General features: G+C 30.4%; 1 protein-coding gene across 1 annotated transcript; it reads left to right on the forward strand.

Moving 5' to 3' along the window:
• The first annotated feature begins 1,657 nt into the window (after positions 1 to 1,657).
• On the forward strand, positions 1,658 to 11,242 carry LOC119688143 (protein starmaker). The gene is made up of 3 exons (XM_038102803.1): positions 1,658 to 1,873; positions 8,991 to 9,265; positions 10,627 to 11,242. Exons 1-3 carry the CDS (start codon positions 1,851 to 1,853, stop codon positions 10,770 to 10,772), a joined length of 444 nt encoding a protein of 147 aa, XP_037958731.1. The 5' UTR covers positions 1,658 to 1,850; the 3' UTR covers positions 10,773 to 11,242.
• Positions 11,243 to 12,636: the final 1,394 nt, after the last annotated feature.

Genomic DNA, 12,636 nt, shown 5'->3' on the forward strand with positions numbered 1-12,636 from the left:
TTTAGTAATAGTTTAAAATATTTAATAAATACATACGTTTCAATGGTATTAAATGAACACTATATTTTATAAACTGCTCACATTTTTTTATGATTTTATTTATATTTTTATATAAATATTTAATTTCATTCGGAAATAAATATTTTTTTAGATGATAATTTTAATTACGTAAACAATTTTAAATTTTTATTCTACGCTAAGGTTCAGTACTAAAATTTTAGTTCTTGATTAACATAAATTCGCAATTAATTCGTTTAGTGTTCTACACTTTTCATATGACCGAGATAGTCGCTTGAAAACGATTATTTAATTATTCTCTAAAATTAGGAAAATAAACATTTCAAAACAATCCAATATGATAAAAAGCAAATTTGAAATCAAAAGAAACAATAAATTTTTGAAAATGAAATATTAAGTCAAAAATAAATATTATTTACTTAATTGATTTAAATTTATGTTTATTCAAAATAATTAATATAATTTATAATATCCTAATATATTTAAATCATTTTTTTCATATCTTAAAGTTCCATATAACTTATATTTTCTTTTTGTTTTTTATTTTTTATTTTGCTATGATGTTTAATAATTTAATTTCCTTAGTGTAAACACAGGATTACACCAAATGGAGACCAACAATTGCGATATGTTTGCACTTGCAAAGATTTTTATAAAACAATTGCAATATGGTGTTTATTGCAATAATTATTTTAAAAGCATATACGAGCATATACATATGTAGTTTTTATAACCTCCATTTATAATTTCCAAAACAGTTCAATAATCATCTATAAATTTATTTGGTGGTCGACGATCTGGAATGCGTCTAGATGTGTAAAATGAGACAAAAACAAATAATTTCATAAAAATCAATTTATGCTATTAAATAACTTTCTTTTTAATAAACTTTGGTTGCTTTCATATTTATTATTTTCTAAATCTATTTAACATATATCTTAATTATTTATGATTGTATCAGTTTAGTCAACACAATAAATAATATGTAATTTTCAAAAAAAAAAAAATGTGTTTAAAACAACCATACACTACATAAGAAAATAATTAATATTTTTTAAAAACTATAATTAGTTTGTAAATATTTTAATTTAATCAAAAGCTTATTGTCATACAGGATTGTTATATATATATATATCTATATATATATATATTTAAAAGTAAAAACTGACTAGGAGGACTAAGAATTGTATTTTAAGTTTTAATAAACAAAGCGGGCGATAATTAAAAACACAATTTGAATATTAAAAAATACTAATAATTTATATTAGTAACCAGCCATTTTGAGGACAGTCGGATTACTTACATTAAGTAATCGATCGAATAATGAATATTAATATTATACGCAATTTAAAAGTTAAATATTATACTACTGAAATGATGCAAAAAAATAATATAATACAATATATGATGTAGTAATACAAATATATTAACAAAAATTTATTATTTTTTATACCAATTGCAAGTCCTGATAACTTTTATGCCAAATAATTAGTTTCGTGTTCACTGTTAAGTGACATTTAATGCAAAAGTATAACGCTTTATAATTAACAAAAATACAACCATGTGTGTGTCAGTTGATTTGAAACGATTAAAATATGAAATTTGTTTAAATCCTCAGCGACTTGTAAAAAATCTTCCTCATTCGGTTTTAAAAGTTTAAGCTGTTAAGACGTGTCGTTGTGTCCTTTACGTGCGCGGTACAATTTTCGGTGCTTGATACAGAAATAAACTGCAGTTTGCGCTTCATTTGTGTTTTATTAAATATATAAAATACAAATTTAAATTGGGTTTTTGTTTATATTGACATCTAAGTTGAAATTTGTGTAGAAAATATGGCTGACGCAGCTGACAAGAAGTGAGTAACAAATAATTAAAAATAATTTAATAACTCAGAAGTAAAATATATTCATTTATAAAATAAAAAAATGTTGAGTGTATTATAATATTTCGTAGCAAAGAAATGTGAATATTATGAATTTCATTCGAGAAACTATGACAAATACCCGCCATATCACTTAAACATTTAAATGTTTAAATGTGAAGCGCTACACACAACAGAATATATTAGAAGCATTGTTTTTTTTGTTTTTTTTTTTGTCTATTTGATGCTATCGGTTTTGGCGCGGTGTGCATGTGGATTTACTTCGTGTTTGATGTTATGTGCTTCGTTTTTTGCCGGTAACGGTGTTTCTCATGTTTTCTCATCTGCTTTACCCCGCAGAAGTTGTTTAATTCTTGCAGCAGGTTCTTTGATATTCCTAATGTCTCTTGTCTTCACCAGTTTTTTTTTTCTTTGCCGCTTTGGATATTTATATGTGTACATGTTCGGTACGAAATTGAACCATTTTTTTAGTGCATATATGTATGTATTTTTTGTCTTCAACGCAAAGTTTTGTTTGAAGCGCTCATGTTCTAAATTTGGAATTTTCTCGAACATTCCTTTTTTACTTTTGAATGCTTATTTTGTTATGATTATAATAACAATAAGAAAATGTTTATGTTAATATCTTAAAAGTATTTGAATAATTTTGGTACATGTTTATTTATGTACTTCGTAATTTTTTTTAAACAAATGCATGATTTCATGCATTTTCTGTTTATTTGAAATTTTGTGGGAGACGAAGTGGTTTTTCGACATCACACAAACTTCGTGTTATAAATTGTGCAGTATAGTTTTGCTTCTTTTACTTATAGGAAATTGAAGCTCACTTGTTGTGCATATTTTTGCACGGTCGGTTCCTTCCTTCATGTTCGATGCTGCTTCTTCATTGATTTTGTTTTGTTGTTACGATAATTCGGTGTTTGTGCGGTATTTTTATATTGAGTGCGTTTTGCTTTACCGCGCTAAGCTTGAAAGCTTTGTTTTTGTATTTGACTGTTTTTCTTGTTTGTGTTTTGTGTATCGCGAAATTTTATTTATTTAGCATTAATTGTGCTTTATTTTTTGACTTGAATGCAGAGGTGAAGAACAGCAAATCTTACAGTTGTGCATATAAAAGCGGTTTTGCGCAGCAAGCTTAATCGTTATGAATAAGAAGTTTTAGTACACGAGTCTGTGGTATTTGTTGTTGTTTTTGTTGATACTATTCGGCACAATGGTTGCCAACTTCATAACAAACAAAGTTAAAAAAAGAAAAAATTTTCAGTTCTACGATATCACATTAATTGTTGACAAATCATTAATTAATAATATAATCGAATTTCTAAAATGTATTGAATTATGTGGAATGAAAAAAATTAAATAATCAGCAAAGAGGAGGTGTGGGTGAGGGTAGGGATGCCATTTATGTTTTGATAAAATTACCAGTATTTGAGAAAACCATGATTTGAACCGTATTTGACGAAACGTTATATATTGTTTGCCAGCTTTTTATTTGATACTTACCAGTCAGTCTATAAATATACTCACAAAAACTGGCGAACGCAGCAAACGGCAGACATGATGCAGTGTGTAAACAGCTGACTATGCAAGTTGAAGAAACTGATTCAAGCCAGACTTACAATTTGCTGTGAATGATAAATCTGCCAAATTATTATCATTTTTGGGAATCTTTCTATAATATTACGTTTAATGTTTCATTCTTCAAAGTAATATTCTTTTTTTTTTGTTTTGGCATTATTTTTATTTACAATCAAGTGGTTATACTGAGTTCATATGAACAGCTGATTGACGCGATGCAAATGTAAGCAAATTATTTATACCATTGCTATTCTTTCTAGTCCTTTTTGGGAGTGATGAACGCGGCATTTTGTGGTTGAGCTCAACGAGTGGCTCTGGGACGTAACCAGATCGTGAGTAGCCTCTATGTTTGTTGCTTCATTTTTTTTATTCATTAAACCTGTTGAAACATTTGGTTTGCTGTGCCAGTAGTATTTTAATTGCTTAATTAATTAATTGCATTGCTCTTGAATTGCATTGGTAGTTGATTATTTTTGAAGTGTTGCGGCGGCACAAGAATTGTGAAATTTTCCTAAAAATTGAGAAATTTAAATTTTTAACATTTTTATATTATTTTTAAAAATGTGACCCGAACCTATGATTTATAAATGTGTTTTTTTTTATTTTTTTAGTATTCATTTTTTTATCTGTTTTTATTGCATAGTTTTTATTTTACTATAAAAACTAGCGAAGCTTTTTTGGCACTAGATAATGTTGGTACCCATATATTTTACAACACTAATCCGATTGTGTCAAACGATCACAAATTTGAAAAGAGACATTTCCCCGCTACATTTTTTGAACAAGTGTGAAATATGTGAAGAAATACACTACGTGATGCTTTATTACTATAAAAATTGTAAAACCATTGCAAAGACAATGGGTTTACAGTGAACGCTGTGCACAAGTCTGGTTTACTGGATTCCGTTCTGGAAATTTCGATATTAGAGAACCGCCTCACTATGGTTGGTCATTCATTGCAAAAGTAATGAAAGTTTAATATTTTTATAATACTGTACATTTACAAATTCGACCCATATACATATGTATATGTAAGTGCATATAAATTTGTTTATTTACAAAACTTATTTAATCTATATATTTTTGAGTAATTTTGTCTAAACATTTTAACAATATATCTGATTTAGACAAAATACCGGGCGATCTACTACGTCAAAAGGAATTTTCAGGAAAATGAGAAAATTTAGTTCTAGGCATAAAAGCGTAGAAATAAATTTTTAAATTTACACAACCTGCAGAGGCAATCCAAAATATTTTGAAATACTAAACGTTATTACAAACATAATCATTACTGATGCTGACATTATTATAGGATCATATAACACACTTTTAAATTGGAACGCTATATCTGCATTGCCTTATTTAAATCTGTATTACGCTGATAAAAGAGATTGGACGGCTAGTTGAAGATGATACAATCAACAAATTTATGAAAAACCAGCGATTAAGATGGGTTGGACAAGTGATAAGAATGCCGGATATGAGAGTACCGCTTAAGATTTATGAGAACGAAGTAGGAACCAGCAGAAGAAGAGGGAGACCAAAAAAACGGTGGAAAGACTGTGTGCAGCAGGACTTAGAAGAAATGAACATAAGAAATTGGAAAACAAAAGCAACAAAAACAGAGAAGAATGGAAGACTGTTGTTAAACAGGCTTAGGTTCTACATGGACTGTATATTCACGAATAATGCTGACAATTGTAGAATACCAAATGACTGGACTTATTGAAGAAAATTAGATATTTCAAAATTTCTATCACTGTGCTAACTCACATTGGTCTCCAATAATAAATAAAAAATTTTGTGTGGATATAAATTGGAAACAATGTCTTTGTTAATAATATGCAAATATTTTTTTCTTCATTTTGTCAATGAAGGCAGTAATAACAATCCTTGCCTTCATTGTTATTTTTGCAGTAAAAATAAAAATTAGGAAAAATCAAAAAGTACACATACCATAAATGTAGAAGTAAAATTTGAACATACAGATCATGTATTAAATCCTGAAACAGCCAATTCTGTAGCAGACATCTATCCTACATTAACTACAATATCAAATCAAACGAGAGGAAGTTTGATATAAAGGGAGAAGATCTAACGACCGACATATTTCAAAGATAAATTACTTCCCACAACGTGACATCAACCGGTGTCATATATATTTTGTGGCAATGCTTAGTTGTATGTTTTATTCGAAATACAGGGAGAGGGGGGTGCTGCATATCTTCAAATTATATGAATAAAAGGTTTAGTGCTTAATGTGACTATATTAAGCTTTTATATCTAGAACTCATTCAAAAAAAAAAAAAATAATAACATTTGTCTTAATTTGTATAAGTACGTATAAATTTCTAAATATTAGAATTTATTTAATAGAAATGTATTTGATTTCTGTCTTGGTACAATGATCTTCTTGTATATGTAAATACAGAAGTTAGTGAAAGCCTTTCGAATGTTAAATACATATTATTTTTCAAGAATAATTTTATGCCGAATGATTACATATTAATCTACGTTTATACATAAATACATATATGAACATCTGAACAGGTTTATGTAAACTTATCGCGTTTTTGAGACTCAAAAATTCCTTTAATATTAATAATATATCTAATCAAGTTTATATTAGCTTATTTACATTTGTGCATATTTTGGGCAGAATTTTTGCCATTTCGTCAAAATACAAATATTATTTCTTGGTATCCTTTTCTGCACTGCAAAATGTCCCGGAATTGTTGTAAATAACATGCGGACATAATGTTCGTTACGGCTGTTGAGTCAGAAAACATTGGTATAGTGCGAGAAATTATTGAGATGGATCGGCATGTTACATACCAGGATATGGAGGTGTTTTTGGGCATTAGTGGGACTAGCATGCATTCACTTTAACATATACATTTAGCTTGCAGAAAGATTTAATCGTTATGCTTTCTCCATACTTTGACAATCGCTCTAAAGAAGTCGTTGTTTGGTGCAAGGAAATTCTGAAAAACTATGTATGTTTTGAGATACATTTTTTATATATGTCAATTTTAATCCATACGACCGACTAAGTATTATAAACAAGTTGATTTGATTTGGTTGTACTATTTTCATCTAAAATTGCAAATATTTTTTGTATTTCGCTTATAATTTAAATGCAATATTAAATTATTAAAGATAATACCATTTATATGTACCAATAATGTATACATATAATTAATTACATACATTCACATGTCAGTAATTATCTGATTCTGTATATAATTATTTTATACAATTAATTATATATAAATGTACACATATACTTATGTATGTATGTGTTTCAGCAAATCAGCTTTCCAGTCACATGGTTAAATTCATATTTCTTGTCACTTTCAGATTGGCTGAAAAGTTTTGAAAGCGACACCTATTAACCAGTAGAAGAATCAAAAGTTATACGCCTTTTTGACCTAATCTTTCATCCGAAAGGTTGACACAGGTGTTTATTTCGATCTATCAATTCGGTCCTTTTTTTTTTTACAAGTCATTTGAAGTTGACGTGTCGGTGATTTTGTGACAATGGAAAGAACTGAATATCACGCAGTGATAAAGTTCCTTGTTTTAGAGGGTTTATCAGCAAAAAAAAGTTCATTACCAACTGTGCATCGGTGGGTTTTAGAATTTAAACATAAGCGTACATACGTTGAAGAGGATCCACGTAGTGGACGTTCAAAAAGTGTAACAACACCACAAATCATTTAGGAAGTGACTAAGCGCGAAATTGCTGATACCATAAGCATTTCGGGCGAACGAGTAGTCTGTATTTTAAAGGAAGAATTACGTATAAAGAAGGTCGCATTGTACGTGCATTCGTTTACAATTCAACAAAAACTGAATCGAAAAAAAAATTCTCCTCGTATCCTGCAGCGTTTTGAGCAGAATGAAACCGATTTTGTTCGTCGTCTTATAATGTTTATGGTACAGTAGACTGAAGCTTTGTTTACAGTGGATTGAAGCTGATTGTTCAGCTCCAAAACAAATAATCAGAAAGATCGGCAAAAAAGATTATGGCATCAGTTTTCTGGAATATAAAAGGAGTTTTATAGATTGATTCTCTTGAAAAAGGCTAAACAATTAATTCGGAATATTATTGCAACCTTTTTGGATCAGTTACGTAAATAAATAATTGAAAAATTGACTTCCAAAAAAAAATTCCTTTTTCATCAAGCAAATGCTTTGACTATGGCAAAATTTAACGAATTAAAATGCTTGAACACCTACCGCATTCTCAATTCTCAGAGCATTCTCAGTAGCTCAATAAAAACAATTGCATTACTTATTATATTTTTTTCAGAAAATATTAAAAAACTTGTCTTGTTTTTTTTTAATTAAAGTAAAATTTAAGAAACATTTTTAGTACTAAATGTTAAAAGTGTCGAAATTAAATTTTTGTACGATTTTATATTAAAAAGCACAGGTCGTAGAGTTTTTACGATATTTAAAAAAACGAAATAAAGTTGGTGAGGTTAAGCAGCAAGTGAAAATCTATAAAAGATACGTTGCATACGGGCAATTAGTGTATATTTTTTGTTTTAGAAATACAGTTTCAAACAATATTTTTATAAATATTTAATAAAGAGGTTTTCACACAGCAAGTGAATTTGTTAATAAAACTTTCACAACAAATTAACAAAACTCCAGAAAAATGTGCGAACATAAAAGTCAAGTACGGCTTTTTGGGTCAATTGGTTAAGGAGCGCTGACTCTGAGCTTCAAATTTGTCAGGACATGAGTTCGATTCCTGGAACTTGCTTTCTCAAAAAGTTATTTACGAATAATTAGATATAAGAAATAATTCATTGACCACTGATGATGCTCGAAACTGCTGTATGGTCAGCCAAAAATTTAATTAATTAAAATAAGATTAAAAAGAATTTTTGTTGTTGTAGTTTCGCTATTTTTCGAAAACATCTTTATCAAATATATTAGTTTCTATTAAATATAATAGTTACATCCGTCTTAAAAATGACGTTAAATTACAACTTATATAAATATTAAAAAAAAAAGGATGTGTTCTTATCAGATAATGCTCTTCGCTTATATACTTGATTTGACTGTTATATTATAGTTCTAAATTTAAACATAAACATTTCTTGATTCAATATGCGATTTTTGATGTGTGAATCAAGAGTCGACATAAATAATATCAGAGCAACATAAATCTATTTAGAGCAATGATATTTTCTCTAGAACATATTAATTCTCATTTCTAGATTAAAAACGCGTTTTATTTCCTGAATTAGTCATTTTATTTAGTGTTTTTTTTTTTCAGTTTTACACAAAAAATTTAAACTTTAAATTTAATTCCGATATCAAAGACTTAGTTAGTCTCTGTTAGTTAATTTTAATCGCTTTTTATTTTTGCATCATAAATATATCTTTATCTTATATTTTTTTTTCGCATAAAATTGTATCAAAATGAATAATTTTATGGCTTAACATATTAATATACATTAAATCTAAACCAATTTTTCTCCCTTTTTCTTTGTAGCGAAACCCCAGTAGTTGAAAAGATCACTGCAGAGGATGTAGATAGTAAAGAATTGGCAGAGGAAGTCGATGCATCCTCTGAAAACAGTACTGAGGAATTTGTTGCCGCAACAGAAAATACTGATTCCACCGGTGACGCCGATGTCAGTGATCAAGCTCCAGATACTGCGAACGGTGAGAAGGGTGATGACGACGCAGCAGCTGATGGCGAAGACAGTGCAGAGAAGAATGGTGAAAATAAACGTGTCGCCAAAGAGGCCAATGGTGAAGCAACCGGTAAATATTATGTATATGTATTGTACATATTATTTCTTTACTATAGAAGCCATATCATTTACTAGAGTCTATTTCAGTAAAAAATGACGGATTAATGTCTTTTAATTTTTTTAGTATTTAATTATGTTGTTTAATGGCATTTCTTAAAGAAATGGGCTAAGATTGAGTTGAGCGTAGGGCCTCGATCATTCTCTTACGGCGAACTCTATTACGCGATTAATGGCTGATGTCATTCCATGAGTAATTTGCCACTATACGTTTAAAATCTGACGCAGGCATTTATTGCAGAAGGCTTGTAGACGCCAGTTGTAACTTCAAAGGGATTTGACAGTTTTCCATAGTGTAGAATTCGACATTTGAAGTTGATATTCATGGCCTTGATTAGATTCGGTGACATCCCCTTTTTTTTGAAGAAGCTTCCATAACAAGCACCTGTTAACTCTATCAAGGACTTTCATAAAATTTATGAACGCTAAATTTATGCATGTCCGGAATTTATGACATTGTTCTAAAATAATTCTGACTGTGTTGATAAGGTCAGGAGCGATTCTCCCTAAGCCTAAATTAGTTTTCGCGAAGAGCGGTTATAAATGCATCAAAAATGCGGCTTAAAATGATGCGACTAAATATTTAGCTTGATATAGGGAGCAATATGATGTCACAACAGTTATTGCAATCTGTAGCATCATTCTTTTCTTTTTTTTTACAAGTAGACCTTTATTCCGCGAGATGGGCAGTGTTTCTTCATTCCAGAATCTTTGTACAAACGGGTGCTACAATAAAGTTGATTTCTGTACGTCGCACAGAAGCAACGATTTTCGCCTCATTTCATGTTGGCAATGTATCAATAATTCCAAAGAAAATAATCACGATTTTCCACTTCATGCGTATCTGTGGTGCTGTTAGCCCGATTGGATTGTTAAGAGTCGATTTAAAAAACCAAATGAAAAGCTAATGCGATGGATGGACCACTTTAAATCAGCTCTTAATTTCGATAATCCGCTCAGTCACCGGGATAACAGTTAAACCAGGATCCCTGAAATGATTTGTTATATTGTTTTTTTTTTTAAGTTAGGGATAATTTTTTGAATTTTTGTATGTCGCTTAAATCAGCACACTATATTTTTGTATATATAACATAGGTTTTTATTATATTAAATCGGGGTTTTTTTAATACAATATTTTTAAGAACAATTTTTTTTAACATTTGGAACAACTTAGCGAAACCCATACCTTGAATAAATGATAATTTTACTTAAGAAAGTTTTCACCGTGTAATATTGTTTTAAATAGTTTTCTATAATATATTCAAAATTTTTTATGTGTAGAAATTTTTCTAATAATTTTTATTTATTTTGCAGATGCAGTCAAGCGAAAGGTAGTGGCCGATTCTGATGGCAAGGTTGATGATACTGTCCCAACCCCAGAAAAGAAAGCTAAGCTAGATGACTCAGCATCAAAAGAAGAAGCGCAAAACGGTGCGGAAGGGACCGAAATAGCCGCCTAATTTAAGTTACAATCTTATTATCCATTAATCTTAAAATAATAATTTAAAAAAAAATTGACAGTATAAAATTAAAAAAAAATAGTATGTAATTGTATGTGTATGCTGAGGAATGAGAAAAAACAGTAAACTATTTTACACAATACAAAATTGAATAGTTGAGATAATACGAAGGCGGTTTGATAAGTCAATGACTTTTTGAATTTCCCGCGCAGTTACTCCAAATGCAGATTACAGCCGTCAGCTGTAATCTGTCAGTGGGCAACTTTCTAATTTTGAGCAAGCTATAGTCTGTCAGCCAACAAGGTCATGGCCACAGTTTTTTGGGATGCAAGCGGTGTCATTCACATTGATTACCTCGAGAAAGGTAAAACAATCACCGGCGAATATTATTCAAAGCTTTTGAACAGATTCGACGTTGATTTGAAGCAAAAACGGCCGCATTTGGCGAAGAAGAAAGTGCTGTTCCATCACTGTGCAAGTGCACACTTGTCTAGTCACGATGGCCAAAATTCACGAATAGGGATACGAACTGCTACCCCATGCAGCATATCCTCCAGATTTAGCCCCCTGCGACTATTTTCTGTTTCCAAATCTAAAGAAATGGCTGGGCGGTAAAAGGTTTGAGTCGAATGAAGAAGTCATTACCGAAACAAACACGTATTTTGAGAGCTTTGAGAAAACCTATTATTTGGAGGGAATAAGAAAATTAACGGGCTTACTGTCAAAATCATATGTTAATCCATTTGTTTACAAGTTACAGTGCTTTAAGTGACGCTACTTTTGAGTTTTCAAAAAAAAAAAAATGAATTCAAAGCAATTCCGTGTGCTGATTTATCATTGTTTTTTAATGAAAAAAAATACTGCTCAATGCCAGGAATGGCTTGAAAAACATTATTCGGACTCTGCTCCATCAAAAAGAAGCATTTGTTATTGGTATGCCGAATTCAAACGTGGTCGTACAGACACCGATGACATTCCATCTACTGGACGGCCAAATGACGCTGTTATTCCGAAAAACGTTGAAAAAACACTGAAAATCATTATGTCCGACCGTAAAGTGAAACTGAGGGAGATTACTGACATTCTACAGATATCAGCAGGCAGTGTACACACCATAATACCAGGTGTACCGGTATGAAGCGAGCGTAAAGATACAGGGAACATTTGTTGTGAACGAGCCTTTATTTCTTTTTGTTTGTTTGCTATTACATGTGTGAAATATATTTAGTATACATCAAGTCATTGAACAGACAACATCATATTTTTTCATCGTGTTAAAAATGTCGAATTTTGTACCAGAAAGTGATGATTTGCGGAAAGCATTAATTTTTTGTTTTCAAAAGTAGTGCAGAGTCGCATCGAATGCTTGTCGAGGCATATGGTGATCATGCTCTATCAGAAGCAACATGCAAAAGTGCAAAAGATGGTTTCAACGGTTCAGAAATAATGATTTTGATGTGAGAAATGAAGAACGTGGAAGACCGCCAAAAAAGTTTGAAGACGCCGAATTGCAAACGATATTGGATGGGGATGACACTTTGGGTCAAAAGCAAATGACAGAAATGTTAAATGTTGCACAACAAACAATTTCTGACCGTTTAAAAGCTATGGGAAAGATCCAAAAGTGTGGAAAATGGGTGCCACATGAATTGAATGAAAGACAGATGGAAAACCGAAAAAACACTTGTGAAATTTTGCTTCAAATACACGAAAGAAAATCGGTTTTGCATCGGATTGTTACTGGCGATTAAAAATGGATTTAATTTAAGAATCCTAAACGGAAAGTGTGACAAGTCGATGAAAACGATGGCAAAAGCGTTGGAATGATTGTATCTCCCTAAAAGGGGACTATGTTGATGAATAA

This window comes from Teleopsis dalmanni, chromosome X (assembly GCF_002237135.1).
Source record: "Teleopsis dalmanni isolate 2A chromosome X, ASM223713v2, whole genome shotgun sequence".
Lineage (NCBI taxonomy): Eukaryota > Metazoa > Arthropoda > Insecta > Diptera > Diopsidae > Teleopsis > Teleopsis dalmanni.